General features: G+C 39.6%; 1 protein-coding gene across 1 annotated transcript; it reads left to right on the top strand.

Annotated features, from left to right (window-relative positions):
* Positions 1–308: 308 nt before the first annotated feature.
* On the top strand, positions 309–19,944 carry cdc40 (cell division cycle 40 homolog (S. cerevisiae)). The gene is made up of 15 exons (XM_028605914.1): positions 309–532; positions 844–930; positions 1,814–1,943; positions 2,034–2,120; positions 2,254–2,393; positions 4,169–4,265; positions 4,633–4,772; positions 6,068–6,142; positions 6,419–6,464; positions 7,883–7,984; positions 9,813–9,928; positions 11,000–11,133; positions 15,903–15,979; positions 18,583–18,727; positions 19,358–19,944. Exons 1-15 carry the CDS (start codon positions 341–343, stop codon positions 19,533–19,535), a joined length of 1,746 nt encoding a protein of 581 aa, XP_028461715.1. The 5' UTR covers positions 309–340; the 3' UTR covers positions 19,536–19,944.
* The last annotated feature ends 148 nt before the right edge of the window (positions 19,945–20,092 follow it).

Below are 20,092 nucleotides of genomic sequence, written 5' to 3' on the forward strand. Positions count from 1 at the left end.
ATATTACAAAGGTCAAGGATAGGAGATCGTGGTTTATGGCAGCAACGAGCATTTGCATTTTATTATTATGTGTTCGGTTATTTAAAATAAACATTTCACAAAATACTGAAAACTGTAATGTATATATTTCCATTAAAGACAAAAAGACTAAATACATATACACAGATATAAAAAGAAAAAAACAACAGTATAAATGAAATAAAACAGTAAATAGTAAATATAAAAAGACATAAATAAAATGTAATTAATTATAATAACAAAATATAAGAAGCAAACGTTTTATTTTTTGTCACAACGGAAGTAACGCCCTCCTGCTTCCGGCAAATTCACAACATCCAAGATGTCTGCCACCGTGGCTTCCCTCGTTTCGTACGGTAGCGATTCTGATTCAGAAAATGAGTCGAATTTGAATACAGATGTTGAGAAAGTGGACCTAGCGGACCCGGACGCCATGGCTCACCTTAAACCTCTAAAGTCTGTACCCACGATGTCCGTGGCTGTTCTCAATTCTGCTCCCGAGGTCGCCGTTAAAGTAAGCTAACCAAGCTAGCTAGCTAACGTTAGCTTAACGTTATTGTTAAACTTGGATGCTATAAATAGTACTTGCTTAAATATCATAATGAGACATATAGTTTCAATTGATAAAGGTAAATACAGAATACGTAATTATTTAATGGGTAGAGTTGACAATTGTTGTTAACGTTACCGAATACAACTAGTAACGTTAGCGGGAAACATTTGATTTGTTTCTATCCAACATCTGATACACCAAACAGCAATTTTAATTGTATTGCTAGTCAAACAGTGAGGGTCCGTTCGCTGATCTGTACATCTTCACTTTAGGAGGCTGTTGAGACTGGTACACATCTGGACCCTTCATTGAAAGAAGTCACCTACAACCCGACATTTGAGACCATGTTTGCACCAGAGGTAAGTTTTAGAATAAATCGATGCCATCTAGAGCTGGGTTAATATATAAAATGAGACTAGATTTCAAGCGACGTTTTGTTTATATGTTTGTGTATGTTGTCTTTTCCTGGTTTAGAAGGCTTCTATCCAGTGACGGACTGGCCATCTGGAATTTGGGCAAATGCCAGAATGGCTGCCCCCTATGGTCCACTACTGATAATTTGTCTTTGGTTAATTTTGACAAGTTATTTTATGCATGCAGGCAGCCACAAATATTCAACATTGTACTACGGCAAAGTGCGTGGAAAGATACGCTCGGAAGACAGAGTTACTAATTTCTAAGATAGCTTATTGACAAAAATAGGGCTTGTGTGTTGCAAATGCCAGGGCCGTTTTTTTTGATCCCAGTCTGTCACTGCTTCTAACTTAGTGAAATTAAACACTGAATTATATAATTTATATATTACTAATTATAATCTCAATCTCAAACTTTTTTTGTGTGTTAACAATGTAACATCCCCATATTTCATCAGATTTTTACTGTATGACCAGCTTTAATGTAAATACTATCACATGAATTATATCTGTTATTGATATCATGCTGATTAGTTATTATTTACTGTATATGTATATATACTATTACTTATGTATTTTGTTACCCATCTTATTGAGTGTCCTTTATATTTCATGGTTTATGTAGTTTGGCAGACATAATGCTGCAATTTCCCATTGGAAAGAATCTAGTGATCTACCTATTATTTATCCATCTATTGTTACATAAATCAGAAAGTCTGTTGTTATTGAAGTCATGTTTATAAGGGCCATGCAAGAGAGTAGTTCCTTCCAGGGCTCTGTTGAAGTTTAATTTTAGTGTTATACATGATTTTGTATTTCTTCCTATTAGTTTGGGCCAATAAACCCATTTAAAAGCCAGCAGATGGCTGCCCCCAGGAACATGTTATCTGGCTATGCAGAACCTGCTCACCTCAACGACTTCATGTTTGAACAGCAAAGGAGGACCTTCTCCACCTATGGTAAGCTCATCTGTGACCTGTGTGATGGGTTTAAATTATGCGGCACCTGTATTGACCCTGAATTTACAACTCCCTCCACTCTGCTAATAGGTTATGCTTTAGATCCATCTGTTGACACACACCAGGTATCCTGCAGTAGCTACATTGGTGCAGTGGATGAGGCTGAGAAAAATAAAGGTAATCCTCTATCATACTTTATTTCTAATGTGTTCCTGTGCATCTGATTGTATGTATTTAGTATGTTTTATGCTGCATGAAATATTGTTTTAGGGAGATTCAGAATTCTAATATCTAGTGGCTCTTCCTCCAGGACTAACTGTGTTTGAGAGCGGACAGAAGAAGTCAGAGAAAAGGAAAAAGATCAAAGGTGGAGAAGCAGGAGAGATTGACAACTTCCTTGGACCATGGGCAAAATATATAGACGAGAAAGATGGGGCCAAACCGTCAGAGGTAATAATGCTTCGTTTAATATAATATACAAATATTTTGGCTGAGTCTTTGAGATTGTCGCCCCTTCATAATTCACCAACTTTAAGTTACTACTTGATATGGAACACACCACCCTTCATGTTTAGACAATAGGGATTACTGTTGGGCCATATGACAGACATGCTGGCTATCACTAATATAGTTAATCTATGGTCTCTATGGTCTGCCTTATTAGCATGCATTACCAATGTCTCTGCTCTATTTTAGAGAAAAACTAAAAGAGTAGCCCCGAGTAATCCCCTTTACACTAGGGCATACAGTTGAGAGAAAACTGACTACAATTTGCCCAGTCTGTCATCGGCACTGTATCCCTTGTGACAGGGCGCATGGCTGCCGTCACAGTAACGATGCGCTACATATTTTGTATCTCAAGGACTGAGTGTGAACGTTGCCTGTATATGTTTGTTTAGTGTGGTAATATGTTCTGTTAATTAGGCTAACACTAGGGCTGTCCTTGACTAAAGAAATTCTTAGTCGACTAACACTTACACGATTTTGTTGACTAATCGATTAGTTGATTTAATTGACAGAGCTGTGCGCTTTGAGAGGTGGTTAAGACTAGAAAAGCACAATATAAATGTAGTTAATTAACCATCTGTAAAATGAGTTTCTCCACAATTAATCTTGCAAAAGCACCACTTTAAATCTTGTGTTTACCATAAATGTGCTCAGAAGTTTCTTGGAAATAAGTAATTAAGCATGAATAAGCATAAAAAATTACTAATCGACTAAAGAAATCTTAGACGACTAAGACCAAAACGACCGATTAGTCGACTAATCGACTAAGAGGTGGCAGCCCTAGCTACCACACACGGTGGTCAAATCATCTGTCCTTCATCAAATTCTTCATAGTAATCCTGTAGTTTTCTTGTGTACACATTTAACAGCTAATACTACGGTGATTTATATGCAATTGCTACAACCATCAATACCTCATTCTCTGATTGATTAAAACCATACAGATTGTCACAAACATCATCTGTTATAATAACCACGCAACACTTATGTCTTTGTTTAACTAATGTTTGTTTATTGAGTTTAAAAGCTAGAGGAGGGTAATGATCTTTGTCTTACCAGCATGTGCTCTCTTTGTTATAAGGGAAAGTTTGCCTCGATCCTTGAGTTTAAATGGGTCTATGACTTCCGGGGTAACCGGAAGTCAACCGTAATTTTAAGTACTATTTTTCAGTCATCAAGATGTCTTGGGGCTTTGGCTAATTTGAATGTCAATTATATAAATTATATGCTGTTAATGTCTAGTTTCTTAGATATTTTAATGTTGGCTGTATGGAGCCATTACGGTCGATTCACCTGAGCCACCCCTGTACTTTGTGTTGGTATGTTCCAATTTGAGGGGTGGGGTTTCAGGCTATATAGAGGGGGCGGTAGTATTTGCTCAAGAGACAGGGTTGGAGTGTACCCTGAGGGAGTAGGACATAAGTCTGTTGTTGTGACAGTTGTTTATTTATATTGTCTGATTGTTTTGACTCGCAAGTCAATTTTACTTTATTTTCTTGAAAGTAAATTTTTTTTGCTTTCCTTAATTTTGTTAACTTTTATATTATCATTCTTGCCTGTGGGCCTTAATTGGGACAAAAATAATAAAAATCCCATCGTTTCAACCTCATCTCCGACTCATCCTGAGTGTTTACATCTGCTCAAGAATACTCTTCGACATCTACCCTCAACATCCCTGTTTGGCAATTATCAGCTTGTGATTAATTTATTTTTTACAGGAAGAGCAGAAAGAGCTGGATGAGATCATAGCCAAGAGGCAGAAGAAGGGAAAGAACGAAGAAGATGCCCCTGCAGAAGAGAAGACTATTCTCCATGGTACTGTGGTCCTCTTTAATTTAGACATGTGAATGGCTATCACATTCAGTGAAGTTATTTACTGATTTGTTTTAAGTTTGATGTCATAGTTTTTATTGTGAGTGGAGTTTACACAGTATCTCTTTAGAAATTGAACCTTCATTATTGAAAGACCATTTGGCTTAAAAATTTAGTTTGATCATACCACGTAATCTTCCTCCGCCGATGAAGTTTGCTCAGTTGTCCTGGAATGATATAGATCAAATTATTTTATTTTAAGGACGTCTTGTTGACTAAGGGCAGCTGATAGTCTACTTTAAAAATATGCTTCCAAATGCTACAGGATTGTTTTGACATGATATTTTGTCTCGTTTTGCTCTCCCCCCAGTTAAAGACATGTATGATTACCAGGGCAGGTCCTACCTCCACGTCCCACAGGATGTGGGCATCAACCTGCGTTCTGCAGATGCTCCCGACAAGTGTTACCTGCCTAAGAAACAGATTCATGTCTGGTCTGGACACACCAAGGTCAGTGGGAAGGGACATAGATCAATTGTGTTTCTATGTATAAATGAATTGACCCTTTATGTACCAGTTAACAAGTATTCTCTATGCAGGCTTTGCTGCTGGTAAGTATTATACTATTGTTTAGTTAATTAGTCTGAAATGCAAAATGAGAGCAGTGTCACATAGGTGTCTGTATACATGGAGAAAAAAATCCATTATGCAGTCCTCGTAAGAATTTGTGACGCAGTCAGTAAAAACCTCCCGGGTACTTTTTGAATGAAATGATAACACAGCCGTATACAAGTCGCTTGTCTCTGACATATCCAAGATTATTCTGTCTCATTCAAAAAAACGTCATTATAATTCAAATATAAAGGCAAACACTGAGTTACTCCAAGAAAGATCTGGTTCAAGCTTCAGATCTGCCAGTGTGCTTCAGGGAGAGGGAAATCACTCAAGTTTTAAATTGGCTCCTATGCGCTTTGTGCAGGAAGTTACAGCCTTCAGAGTCTAATTTGAAATACAAAGAGGTTTGAAAAGATAATAAGCACGTGGAAGTGCTGACATCGAGATAATAGATGGAGTATGGCCCGTACGGTGTCACCAAAGTTTTCTGACATTTTTTGGAGAAACTTTGGTAACTTGAAAGTCATTATAATGTCTGACTATTACAGAGGCAGCGTGGTCTGCATACACACTCTATCTGCCCGGGTTATTATGATTCAGCTGATGTCTCCCCTTAGGAAATGATTTAATATCAATAGCCTGGCCAAATTAAATTATGTAGTAAAAACTTGAGATGTAGTGCATCCGTTTCCTTGACAGTTAGCGGTTGCTTTGACTCCTTTAGTCTAAAGTAAATATAACACCAGAGTAAAATTAATAACCGTGTTTAAAAGTGTCTCACCAATTACACGTGGAAAGCAGACGCATGGATATCTTAGATTCTTAAATGCCATGATATGCAAAACTGTGGCATTATTATAACATACTATACAGCCAAATGTGAACTCGCATGATTTGGAGTGTCTTTACAAATGTTTAGATATTAATCAAATGTTTGCTATTATACTTTTCCTCTCACTCACACTGTAAAATATAATATTTCCTCTTGTAGTGAGAGCTTAGAGATTGTGCCTCACTTCCTCTCTCTGCCTTTTCTAGTTCAACTTTGTGTTTCACAAGGCTACCAAAAAATAGTGTGCAAGATTTAATGTGCAATGGTGCTTGGACCTGTAGTAATGATTAGCATGCACATGATAAGGAGAACTATGGTTAGATACATATCAATTTCTCCTGTCTCTGTATGTTTTCAGGGTGTCAGTGCTATCAGACTATTTCCTAGCTCTGGTCATCTACTGCTCTCCTCCTCCATGGACTGTAAGATCAAGGTAAATAATCATAACATGGTGCCATTAAAAAAACATCACAGAAGCTTATGAATGATTATAGGCATACTTGTTCTGTGTTTTTCAAAGATTCAGAGTTTTATCGCTTTATGATCGGCTGGTAACGTTGTCAGCTATGAGTTTGAATGTTTTACTGTTCTATTTTATTGTGCTTTTGAGAAGATTCAAAGCGCACCTTTTTTTCTGCTGGCTTGCTTTAATGTAGTGTTGTGGAACCACAAACCTGTGTTCACTAGTTCAATCTCCTTCTCTCCGCAGCTGTGGGAAGTGTATGGCGAGAGGAGGTGTATACGCACATTTATTGGTAAGTGATCTTAAATTTTGATATGATAAATGTTAATAATTCATTTTTATGTATGTATATCACAAAGTATAACATTTTATAAACAATGGATCATCAGCAAACATGCTGACATGAAATCTTTGTTCGAGGTCTGAAATGCATGCAGCAGTTTGGGAAATACACAGCAGTGACAAACTGTGAGCTCAGCATTACTGGAACACTAATGACTTGTCTGCTGATTGTTGACAAAGTGTTTATATATAGATAGATAGATAGATAGATAGATAGATAGATAGATAGATGGATGGGATCTGGGGGGGGGTTAGGCTAATCTGTGCAGGTCACTCTTACACTCTTTCCAGCGACAGCACACTGTCTGAATAGTGATTGTTTGCAGCCGTGGTTCTGCCTGTCAGCTCCTTCACGGAATATGCATAATTCAGCAGCCGAGGGGAACGAGGGGCGAGGGAGGGCACAAGACACGGAGAGGACCTGGCATACAGGAAGAGAGAACACAGTTTAGGGGTGAATCAACTGACAGAGAGTGACTGGCTGAGGGGTTTATGAGTTGGAGAAGCAGCAGAGATGTCGATGATGCTAATTATGAGTGTTAGACGTATACGGCTCTGTTGTGGAGAGCATATTATGTTTTCACTTTGTTGTTGGATATAAAAATGGAAAAGGCAGAGAATACAACTTCATATTGTAAACAAAAGGTGTACTTTCTAAAAACCTGAAAGTCATCAAAATAAAGAAGAAAAAAAAAATATAAATATTGCAATGTTGTGCATTATCTATAATTAAACCATTTCCTGTCATAGGAAACTGAACACCACTGTTGTTTGTCTGCACATGTAGCTTGTCTGAATTATCAAGTAAGAAAGAACAGTTACATGGGGGATGTGTGAATGAGAATGCATATCATTATGTCTCTGAATGCAGTCTGGGACAAACAGTATATTTGATGACGTGCACCCTGCTTTCAGTAGTTAGTGTATCTGTGTTCACACACACACAAACATACACCAACAAGGCTTTCTGCAGTAAAGCTATTGCCTTTGGTCTGCCAGCATGTCTGTTTAGAGCAAGCAAGCATGTGCCTAGTCTCAGAGCCCACAGGGACATCGCATCACCTGCACTGCATGAGAGAAAGCCAAAGGGGTTGCATAGATTGGGATTAGGAAGAGAACAAAAGAAGGTAGAAAACAGTTGAAAAGACAGATGGAGCATTTTTTTTTTTTTTTTTTCTAAACTCATTTAAAGTTTCCATTTCCCTCAACGTCCCTTATTTCCCTTAACCAATTTTTACATTCCTCAAATGAATTGGGTTTCAATAGAAGGCAGCTGGGTAACGTGGTAGCAAGAGTGGGGGAATTTGTCTAGTGTATTTTTTTTTTTTTTTGTGTAATATATGTGTACATTTCCTCTGGTTATGTTAGGTCACAGCAAAGCAGTGCGAGACATTTGTTTCAACAACACTGGGACCCAGTTCCTCAGCGCTGCCTATGACCGCTACCTCAAACTCTGGGACACTGAGACAGGTATGCTCTACCACACTGATGTCAAAAGACATTTTTTCTGTGCAATCTAGTATACCCTTGATCTTGTAAGCCATGAGATAATTGTGAAGGACAGCACAGACCCCAGCTTCCTGGTGTTATTGTTTGAATTAAACATTTTTCTGCAGAACTTGCAGAGAATGTTTCTGGAAGGTCAAAAATACATTTCAGCCAATTTGTTAATCGTTCTCCCTTCACACATTTAGTTGCAGACCCCATTTCCTCCATTTTAATAATAGTTTGAACCATGTTCCAAGCATTTTTTCCACTATTTTATCACATTTCATAGAAAAAAACGATTCATTGATTTTTAAAGAAAGTATTTTGCAGACAAATCGCTAATAGAAATAATTGTTATAAATTTCCTACAGATGGATGTATCCGTAGAAATCCAGTATTCTGTTAATACAGAGGTCAAGTCAACATTAGTTCCCAAATTGACCAGAAATATAGCAGCACAATTCCACAGCACTACAAACTATGTCCTCAGAAATGTAATAAACATATCTGACACAGTCTTTGTGGGATTCTGATCTTGTAGGGCTCACAAAGACATATTGAGAAGTATGTCAAACTCCTGTCTAATACTGTTGGTATGTGAACTGCCTAAACAATGTAGGGTCCCTGGTCTCATTGGTGCCACATGGTTCCCTGTTATCTTTCCCCTCATCCATCTCAATTTCTACCTCTCTTAACTCAAGAGTGCCAATCCAGCAGAGGGCAGAAAAGAGTTAAAACCCCCACTTGTTGTAACCGGATGCCCTTTGGAGCCACATCATCCAAATACTTCTATTAGAGTTACGTTACTACACAGTGACAGTGTGTTCCCATCAGTTGTTGTGAGATTGTTTAGTGTACATTTCAACTGTTGTTCCTTTCCTGCAGCTGTACATATCAGTGGTGCGTTGGGGGTCATTTTAGTATTTTATTCTAGATTTGACACTGGGTGTAATACAGACATTATGCTGGTGAAAAGCCTCTATTCCTATCTTAAGAGTCTCTTGGTGTTGCAGTCATTTCCAATTTCCTGTTCTCTCAGCTTTAGCAGTGGTGTTAGCGTCATTCCTGTGGTGATTTACCCCTGCTGAATAAATACAAAGAAACAGAAATTTTGGTGTAACGGCTGAGCTGTTGCTGCCTGCAGGGACAGAGCATATAGCATTGAAAATTGCTGTCTGTAGCTATGTTTTCATCCACACGTTTTTATGCGAATAATGTGATATCGAATGAAAAATGGCTTATGGAAACAGTAAAATTCGATTGAATTTCATGAATATCCACTCAAAGTTTATACGTTCGGTCTCATTGGATTTTCTCTTGATCGATATACGGCTTATGCGATAAACGCTGATGGAAACGTTATATGCAGAATAAAGGGCACCACAGGCCGCCTCCGTTGTCGTCGAGCATTTACGTGCATCTGCATCATCGTAGCAATGTGTTGATAGAGTCGTCGTTGGGCAAAACTTTGTTCGCAAACGTCAGCTTGAATGTTGTGCGATTCAGTGCGAAAATGAATGGAAACACCATAAAATGTTTCTAAATAATTCGATCTACCAATTTGACTGCAAAACAGCATGTGACGTCATTACGCACAGGTTTTTATTCACTTTAAAGCCGTTGGATGGAAACACACTTTCACCAGCTTTATTCGCTTGAATTTTTTTACCGAACTTGAGATAATTTGATTGACAAGTGGATGGAAACCAAGCTTGTGTCCCTAAAATTTAAACAACTTGAGTGTACCTCTCTGAAAAGCCACTGTGGATTATTCTGGAGCTCTGACTTTCATTTTTGCCTCCCTCCACAGGCCAGTGTATCTCCCGCTTCACCAACAGGAAGGTACCGTACTGCGTCAAGTTCAACCCAGACGAGGACAAACAGAGCCTTTTTGTGGCCGGCATGTCGGATAAGAAGATTGTTCAGGTAAAGTTAGTGTGCTGCATTGCAAGCAATTCAATTCCGCACCCACCCTCACTTCAACTGTATTTCCCAGTTGACCAAGCAGATGCACACATGAATTTCTGTGTATACCCCCTTTGCCCACTGGAGCATGAAATACAATCCCGTCTCATCTTCCGGCGCTGGTGTGTGTATTTGTGTGCGCGTGGCTAGAGGTTCAATGGCTGACAGGACTGGAGCAATCATTAATCATGGAGTGCATTAGGATAGAAGAGAGGCAAATGGAACAATCGGTGATAAAAGTAGGAAATCCATAACTACGATATCGCACAATCAGGTAATCCGTTCACAGAACAAGTAACCCTGAACCTCTACAGATAAAAGTTTGAATTTTTATCTCAATAGATTCTCATCTGATTTCAAAATATGATCATAATAATGGAGTTTGGGAATAACGAATATGGAACTGTTTAGTTTTATTTCATATATTGAAAATATGTCAAGATGTAGCACAAAGTTTGTCCCCTAATTGTTCACATGTCACGTAGTCACGATAACAATATCTGGCACAATTATCAGGGTTGGTATTTAATCATGTCTCTTCTGGGTTTTGGGAACAGATGGCTGCTCCTGTGAGCAGCTGAAGGCTAAAAAAAAAAAAAAGAAAAGAGCATAAATAGAATTGGATGTAAAATCAGTTTGGACAGAAATGCATCCTATTTGTTTGTTGCCTGGGGGCTGTATCTATGTGGTTGTCTCTCCTTTACATTTTAATGTGTGCATAATGTTTAAAAAAAAAAGTTCAAGACTGAGGCCTGTTTGATAGCTAATCGCTGTCACCAGACCACTGCAGTTAAGCTATTTCACTGCATTAGCACAATTTTAAAACTGCTCCTCTGTAAGTCTCCCACAGCCCCGCCACATGATTTTCTCTAATTCTCTACATTTAGAAAAGTTGTCAGCACACAACAATAGAATGGAAATGAGTTTGATGGGATTTTGTAAGTCCACTTTATTTTATTTTGACTTGTCTGAGATACATGTGTTTACCTCATTTCTGTCTGTTTTGTCCTCTGCGCCTTGTGTCTCTGTCAGTGGGACATCAGGACAGGCGAGGTGGTTCAGGAGTACGACCGTCACCTGGGAGCCGTCAACACCATCACCTTTGTGGATGAGAACCGTCGGTTTGTCAGCACATCGGACGACAAGAGTCTTCGAGTTTGGGAGTGGTAAGTACAGACTACAGCCTGACATACTAATGCACTGTTAGTTACTTGGTAATGGAAGACTGTGGTTGAAAATGTGTCACTTTTTTCAGCTCTTCTGAGTTTGCAGGTATGAGTATGAATGTGAAGCAGGGATTCATTATTTATTTTGTTAATTTCCCAATTAATAATTCAAAAAATCACGAGTTATGTAGAAGAGGGCGTTTAGTGTGATTTGACGTGGTAGCAAGATAGTTTGCAGGGAAAATGTTTTACTGTGCATCATGGGGACATCAAGTGCCTATGTGTTTCTCCGTAACAAGAAGACTCAGGACAAACATTTGAAAAACAAACAATATATCATCAGTGTATCATGCTGCCCTCTGAAGACATCCTCTTGCACTGCTCACTGCTCCTTTGATTAGTTGTCCATTAGAAGAGTAGACCTCAACAAACCTCCCGACGACCCTATCTTGGACAAAGCTCACCCAGCTGTGCTGCTAATCTGCTCTGAGTCATGGCCTCTGCCACGATGTGCCTGCTTTACATCCATCTGTTGCACTGGGAGTTTCTTTTTTCCCCCCCCTGGAGCTAGCACTGTACATTGATAATGCTCCAGCAGTAACCCTGTGAGCCTGGCCCCTGTTTCCAATTGCATATTTTAATAAATAAGCATTTAAAATGCTTCCACAATTAAATTATTGGAAGGCAGATGTGCTGGGATGACTGGCAGGTGAGATAAAGTTTTTTATTTTATTTTTTATTATTTTTTTTTTATAAATCTCCCTTTCCTTTTGAAATTGCTAAAATGCACTTGCGGTATTAAAAAAAATCATGTTCACTTGCGTTTCCCACAAGCGTATGTATATATATATATTTTTTTTGATATTTACATTACATGTCTTACTGCAATCTTTGCTCAGTGGCTAATCAAGAGTCCACCAAGAGTGGCTTTTTAGATTAGCTGGGAATAAACAAACTCTTGAATATATTGCTCAAAGATGATAAATATTTAAAGACCAGCTGGTAAAGCAAGCTTCCTTTTAGATTCTTGGATGGGTGGCTTTTTATTCAAGGACGACAATTTGTTTTATTTTCTTGCTCTTGTCAGATCTTCTCAGCTCATCTTTTTTCCTCCAGAGTGTTTAAGATGGGGATTAACTAGTGAAAAAAATGTTTTTAAGGAGATGAGTTGAAGGACAGAATAAAATGTTGACACAACAACATTTAGCAAAAGCACAATATCCCAAGAGTCTACTTTGTACGCTTGTTTAGGAGGGGTCTTCCATGAGCTTTTTTTTAGTGCAGCGTGGGAGCGAACAGGCAAGTGGTATGCTCTGCTCCCCCTCTGCTTTAATATCCCTCTTTCTCCCACGGATACCACCTGGCTCTCAGCTCTAGCTTACCCCTCTTGTGAGAGCTGCTACATAGCAGCATTAGGCTGAATAGCAGAACAGTCTCATATCTCCAGAATAGAAGCGGAGACTGGCAGAGAGGGGCAGGGTGAGGAGACGCCGGATGCTTAGAAAAGATTGCGAGGCAGCAAATCTACAAGTCATACACGTCACGGTGCAAACACCTACTCGGAATTCAAATTCCATCCTTATTTTCACCCACATACTCACAAGTTTTCATGGGAGACTACTTTATCTGTAGCAGAGGTTTATCATCAGGGAGCGGAGAGTTGGTGTATGTGATTACAATCAATATGAAATGTGCTGCACTGTGCCAAAAAGGAGAATTAGCTCTTGATCACAAAGACATCGCTCAGACAACGATGAAACTGGGGGCTTGGAGGGACATTTGGGATGATGATGATGATGGATTGAGAGAAAAAAGGATAGAGGAAGATGAAAAATTGCAGAGACAGAGCAAAGGATATTGCTAGTATGTCATACCAGGACTCAATTTCCCTCCAGAATGACTTTCGTCGTGGTCCTGACCTTTTTATTTTATTTTTAAAAGCCCCCCTCCAACCCAAATTTAACATTTATGTAAATATTTGCCCATTGGTAATGGCTATACCAAAGCAGAAATGTGGCAATCACTTGAGTTAAGAAAGTTAATTCACTCTTTTGTCAATAGTAAGTAATTCTGTTTTGTGAAACCATCTTTTCACATTATTTCCAAATAACAAACAAAGACGGTCTGTTTGATTTCCCTCTCAAGAGAAGATCAGAGACTTTCTCATTTTTGTCTTGACGTGTTTCCTGCAGACGGATTACAAAACATAACCTCAACCTCACTGCAGTTATTATGCCTGACAAAGTAAAGTTCTCTTATAAAATATACAATAGTGCTGTTTTCGTCATTGCCCCCTATCTTGATTGACGCGAAACACAGTAAACAACAATCATCTATTATTCATGATGAATATTCCCAGTGTATAGATTGTTTGGCATATGTTTTCATTTTTCCCTCTTCAGACAACAGAACATTCACACTGGTTATTTCTGGTGCTCAGAAGAAGAGATCTGATGGCTTTATCTTTTCTGAGTTTAGCTTGGTGTGTCTGCAGACATTGGCTCTGACAAAACAAGGTGCCCCTTTAATGTCTGGCTGTGTATATGCACATAAATTGAGATTTACTGTACGTGTACAGGGGTTGGCATTTCTCGTTTAACTCTGGTCTTTAGTTCTTCAAGCCCATCTTTGGTCTTGTTTGAACATGGTGCAATCACTTTACTCCAGCTGTTACTCATCTCAGACAGGGACATTGCTTTAGTTTAAGCAGATGGCAAGATGAGAACTGGGCACTTACTTGATGCAAACATACACAGTTTAAGGCAGAAAGACACATTAGTTACACTTATTCACTTAGTGAAGTGTCACAGGTCAGTTGCATACATAGAAAAGAAATTGGCATGCTGTCATCCAGACGCGCATACACACACACACACACACACACACACACACACACACAGAGCACTGTAGATGTGAATGATCTTCTGCAGACCACTTAAGATCAACAAGCCAAGTTTCCTATCTGCCCAAAAGCAGAGAAACATAGCAGAGCATTGAAGAAACGGGGGGGCAGGGGTGAAAGAGCGAGGAAGGGATTAATAAATAATTGGCTGGTGGTACAGTTGGCCCGTGCAGCATCAAAAGCTCCTTTCAGATTGCATTGCGTTATTTACATACCGTAGCTGTAACGGTGATCCTGCCTGGTGTTTTACCAGTTTCTCTTCAGTAACATGCTTTTTTGAGATGGCATAAGCAGTTGCAATAATAAACATACTACAGCTTGGTAAATTTTTTTTTTTTTAGTTCTTGCTTCGCGGGTGCTCAATTTTTATCTCTATGGTACTAACCGTAACAATTCTGGTTTACCCTGCTTATCGATTCCGGTTCTTAACGATTCTTGATTCACCTCATACAGTTTATGGGACCTGTACATGAATTTCATACAGTTAAATTTGGTTGATGGTATTAATATGACTCGATAATAATCTGTTCATTCTTTTTTCATTCACTTTACTGTAACTGTAATCCACCAAAATGACACAGGGCCCAACATGCATTGGGCCATATACAATTAGCCAGAGGCCCGAAAAACATTTAATTCAAATAATTTTCCAGATGTTGCTTCACGAGCGAAGTTGCTACGACTGTTCGTTTCTCCGAGACTTCGCCCCACTGCACAGAGACAGACACAGGCAGGCTTGGGCTTGTTTTACTTTATACATGAAATGCCTGTCAATAAAAACAATGTACGAGTTAGAGTCCGGATCGGGCCGAATTTTTCTGTCCGAGCCTGGCCCGCGTCCAACAGAGCCGTGTCCTAACCCGGCCCGAGCCCGACACAGTTAAAATCTCATGTTTTAATGTTTTCCTCTTTTTCTATCTCTCTTCTGCCCACTTACCACACACACACACACACACACACACACAAACCCACCCGTGCTGAGCTCTCTTAAAAGGAGCCGCAGCACCATTTTACAACAAATTCCTTATCACGCTGATGTGTCCGAGCCCAACCCGACCCCGACCATAATTTCTAAATATCTGTCCGAACCCGGCCCGGCCCATCGGCCTCGGGTCGGGTATCCATGCCTTAGTACGAGTTAAAACACAAAAGAACCGTGGGTTGAGAATTGTGTGTGTGTGTGTGTGTGTGTGTGTGTGTGTGTGTGTGTGTGTGTGTGTGTGTGTGTGTGTGTGTGTGTGTGTGTGTGTGTGTGTGTGTGTGTGTGTGTGTGTGTGTGTGTGTGTGTGTGTGTGTGTGTGTGTGTGTAGCGAGTGTGATAGCAGTTGGCCATGCAGCGCCACGTTTCATCCCGCAACGTCCTGCTGTGACATGAACTACAACGACTACCTTCAAAGTCACTGTTCCACTATCTTCAATGCGACTATTATCGCCATCACACCCCCAACCGGCCCCGTCAGACACCGCCTACCAAGAGTCTGGGTCTGCCGAGGTTTCTTTCCAAGAGGGAGTTTTTCCTCGCCACTGTCGCAATAGCCATTTATAATGCTTGCTCTTGAGGGAATTACTGTAATTGTTGGGGCTTCGTAAATTATAGTGTGGTCTAGACCTACTCTATCTGTAAAGTGTCTCGAGATAACTCTGTTATGATTTGATACTATAAATAAAATTGAATTGAATTGAATAGAAAACCTGCGGTCCATGGCACACTGCTGATTCGCGTGCTCCAGCTCTTATTTATCTTGCCTAAACAAAACCAAATGTATCACTTTACGCAGCATCGTCCAGTCCAGAAAGAGCACCATGTGTAGATGGAACCGGGTTTCGGTTACCAACCCTAACTAACAGTGATTTTTGCCTTTTTCAGGGACATCCCTGTGGACTTCAAGTACATTGCCGAGCCTAGTATGCACTCTATGCCAGCTGTGACACTCTCTCCCAACGGTGAGTAGTCTAATCATGACAAAACACTTGCAAAGACACAGTCAAGCACACAGTACATAGGACTCTGGGGAGCATAAACCCATATTGCCAGATTGAAGTTGGTTTATACATTCCAGTGTTGGTAATTGCTCCAACGAATAAAAACAAGGCTGGCTCAGTGTCATCTAAGTAAATTAATTTGTGGGGATTGGACCCAATCATGGCATTTTTGATATCTGTAGATATCAGCTGTATTAAGCCTGACCCATCTCCAAGTTTGTTTGCTTTGGGTACGCCAGCTGTCACAAACGGCCCATTGAGCTCTGTTAAAACACTTTAACATCTCCTTAATTCACAGTTTTGTGAGGGAGTGAACTGCAGAGCACACAGCAGCCAGCAGTTTCAATGAATGACATTAACGAAGCTGCATTAGGTAACAAAAAAAAAAAGAACGGCGGGTTTGCTTTAATTTTTGAGATATTTCTCTGTTGACGTTAACATTTGAGCTTGAGATGAAGATATGCTCTCTTCCATCCGCAGATAACATACAAAAACTGTACAACTTTGTGTTATACACACTATATTTTGTTAAACGAATAGTTTGACATTTCGCATAATACGTCCCTTTGCTTTTTTGCCGAAAGTTACATGAGTAGATTGATACCACTCTCATATCTGTACAGTAAATATGAAGGTACCATCTGGAAACCATTAGCTTAGCTTAGCATAAAGACTGGAAGCAGGGAAAACTGATAGCGTGGCTCCATCAAGTCTCATCGTCACCATGAGGTTGCCAAGAAGTCACCGGCCAAGAAGAAAAGGTCTGGCACGGAGTCCCACCTAACTACACGTTGAAGTTTTTACACTATGGTTTATGTATAGATTTAACAAACAAGGTACGTGAGCTTTATAGGTGCTGGTATATTTTGGGCAGAGCTAGGCTAGCTATTTCCCAGATGTGAGAGTGGTATTGATTGAATAAGTGCATTTTACAAAATGAACTATTACTTTAAATTGCCCTACTAATTAATGTAATTTAGGCTTACTGTAGACACTGTGCAGCCGTTCTGTGTAAGAAAGAAATCAATTTTATAGATAATATTAGCTGATGCTTAATATGAAAGCCATAAGCTCAGGATTTGGGAAGAGATGTGATGGGGACATCACTATTCATGAGCCGTATGCAGACATGTGACACAGTGGGAGAAAACAGCAGTTCAAGAAGAGTAGAATAAACCAGCAACTGGACAGCTGAATTGATGAGTTTCCACAGGTGTGAGTGGAAGACGTAGGGAAGCCACTTACTGACACAGTGGCTACGTTTTGTGTAGCAGCCTAAAGCACACCTAAAAGAATACCAGAAGTAAATCCTCTCACATTAAACCCTTCCATTTAAATCAGCAAATGTTTGCACTCTTATCAACTCCAGCTACCATCAGACTCAACTCTTCTGTTCTAATCTGTTCCTTCCCTCTCTACCTATTTTGATTTCTCCCTTTCATCCTCTCCGTCACACTCTCCCTAGTCTCTTCTTTACTTTGGGCAGCATTCTTATTTGTATTTGTGCCAACATGGTTTGTTTTCTCTTGAGCGTGTGAATAATGAATATGTTCTCAGTGGGAGACCATTCAGTTTTCTCTCACGCCTAAATGGCAACCAGCCCCCCTTGGCACAGCATCCACAGCCTCTCTCCTATTTTCTCCTCTCCCCCGTCTTTTGCCATATTAATGAAAGAGGCAGAGAGTGCGCTGCTGAAATTGGCCAAGTTGTTTCCATTCTGCATGTATTGAATTTGCATTACATTTGTGGAAAATGGTGTGTTTTGCCTTTGTTTTATAAGGGAGGATGCAAGCGAGGACACACACACCAACATTATGTCTCTTTCTCATACCACATTAATAATTCCCATCGTGTTTCCTTTCAAGAAGTGCACTGAGTCGTGTAATGCTTTGACACTGAAGCACAGCCTCTTATCACTGTGTATCGACTAAGAGGCTGTAGCGTTGCTGAAACACTCTAAAGTAGATCTCAGCTGAGCAGTCACTGATGAAAAGCCTCTTTTTTTGTTTTTCTTCCTAAATTGCCTCAATCTTTTCATTTCAATGATGGCAGAATGAGTTCATACCCCTTTCACAGTGCCATCTGCTCAGTCAAATGTTTTTTGTGTGTGATTTCTGTTCTTGAGGAATAATTCCACCAATAAATAAAATATTTTGACTCTCCTTGATGTCGCAGTAGATCAGAGTTGTTACACTGCCAGGTTTGTGCATACTAACATCAGTGGCAGGCAGCATCATGATTCTACAGTTGCTGCTTGTTAAACATTTGGCTGTACAGAAGCATGCTAATAAGACAAACTAGCACTTTTAAACTTGTTGTGACAATCTTTAAAGCTTAGATCGGTTTGCATTTTAAAATGATTACTGCTAAGACAAACTGCTGTCATACTTACAATACTCCTATAATATGGGCCTTGAAATGTTACACTGTACCTCCAATACTTACAATACCAATACTTGAATAGACTTAACAGGTTAGATTAACATGTTATACAGTGAAATACTGCGCAGCACCACTTGAGATGAGCTGTAAGCTTCATGCTGTTTGCTTGTTTCTAACTCCAGGTAAATGGCTAGCGTGCCAGTCTATGGACAACCAGATTCTGATCTTTGGAGCCCAAAACCGCTTCAGACTGAACAAGAAGAAAGTTTTCAAAGGCCACATGGTGGCTGGCTATGCCTGCCAAGTGGACTTCTCCCCAGACATGAGGTAATCCTTCACTTAGTTACGCAATTTTCTGATGAATGAAGGGAAGTATTAGGCCGCTGAGATTCTCATTTATAATATCATCGTTTATAATAGTCGATTAAGGAAACTGAAGGAAAATATGCAGTTAGCGGAGATTAATCTGTTTCTTTGAGAAGAGGGTTACAACTGTCTTACTGAGTGGAAAAGGTTAAAGAAAACAAAATATAGGAATCACTTTATTTCAGTAAATAAAAAGTAAAGTGGTAAAACATGTTCAACAGTGAGACAACATTATACAGATGCTCGGTGTATTCAGATGCAGAATACCTCTGCTTGCCCACTGCCCTCTAAATGGGCTGTGGAAATTCATATTATATAATGTAGAAGCTCCACAACGAGAGCCAACTAGGACAGTCAGCACCCTAATTTTAGCTAAAACACCCATTTAAATCGGTTTCTCCCCTCTTCTCACCCACCCTAGGTGCCCTAACCTCCTTTCAGTATCCATAGCAACACTGCAACTCCTGGCTAGACTAAATTCCAAAAATTCATGCTCCCACCTTTTGGCAGGTGAAGTGGAGACCAAAGTCATTTTTAGCAAAGCGCTAATCTTTCCATCTCTCTCCCCCTCCCCCTCTTGGTTTCTTCCAGCTATGTGGTGTCAGGAGATGCGGATGGAAAACTGAACATTTGGGATTGGAAGACCACCAAGCTTTACCACAGGATCAAGGCTCATGACAAGGTGTGCATCAGCGCGCTATGGCATCCACATGAAACCTCCAAGGTTATCACCTGTGGTTGGGATGGACAAATCAAACTCTGGGACTAGATCTGTTCTGGTGTGTGTTTTTTGTTTGGGGCGGGGGGTTCTGGGAAATGGTGGCAGAACCTAACTGGTTCACTATAAAGATACTGAAAGGGACTGCTTGTCCCATGGATTTTGTGAAAGCCACAGGACTGGTATCCAGTCTTATTGTAGCAGCGTATTTTTGTATCCTGTCACGAGAGTTCAAAGTATGTATTATCTGTACAAAGATGGCCACAAGCATACTTTTAAAAATAGTTTCTACTGCAAACGGAATATAAGAGGGGAACCTTGGCATTTTTTAAATATCTTTTTTTTTTTTTTTTTTTTTTTTTTTTTTGTGGAGTATACCTCTGTAATCATTGGTAAAAATGTCTTTCATTTTTAATTGTGTAACCATCCCTTTGTGGAAATAAACATTCTGTAAATTTCACGTCCTGAGAAAATGAAGCGTTGGTTCCTTGGCGAATGTGTTTCTATATCCATTATTCAACACAAAATCATGAGGAGAAATCTTATTTCTTTTTTCCTTTCTTTATTAAACTGCATTGACATATTTGGCAAATTACGTTAATTGGATA

This window comes from Perca flavescens, chromosome 18, assembly GCF_004354835.1.
Source record: "Perca flavescens isolate YP-PL-M2 chromosome 18, PFLA_1.0, whole genome shotgun sequence".
In the NCBI taxonomy this organism is placed as follows: domain Eukaryota; kingdom Metazoa; phylum Chordata; class Actinopteri; order Perciformes; family Percidae; genus Perca; species Perca flavescens.

Bases quoted from the DNA above. Each gene is read 5' to 3' on its own strand.
- cdc40 (XM_028605914.1), top strand. From the start codon at position 341: ATGTCTGCCACCGTGGCTTCCCTCGTTTCGTACGGTAGCGATTCTGAT. The intron at 2,394-4,168 runs GTAATAATGCTT...TATTTTTTACAG, and splicing joins ATGGGGCCAAACCGTCAGAG to GAAGAGCAGAAAGAGCTGGA. The intron at 6,465-7,882 runs GTAAGTGATCTT...TGGTTATGTTAG, and splicing joins GTGTATACGCACATTTATTG to GTCACAGCAAAGCAGTGCGA.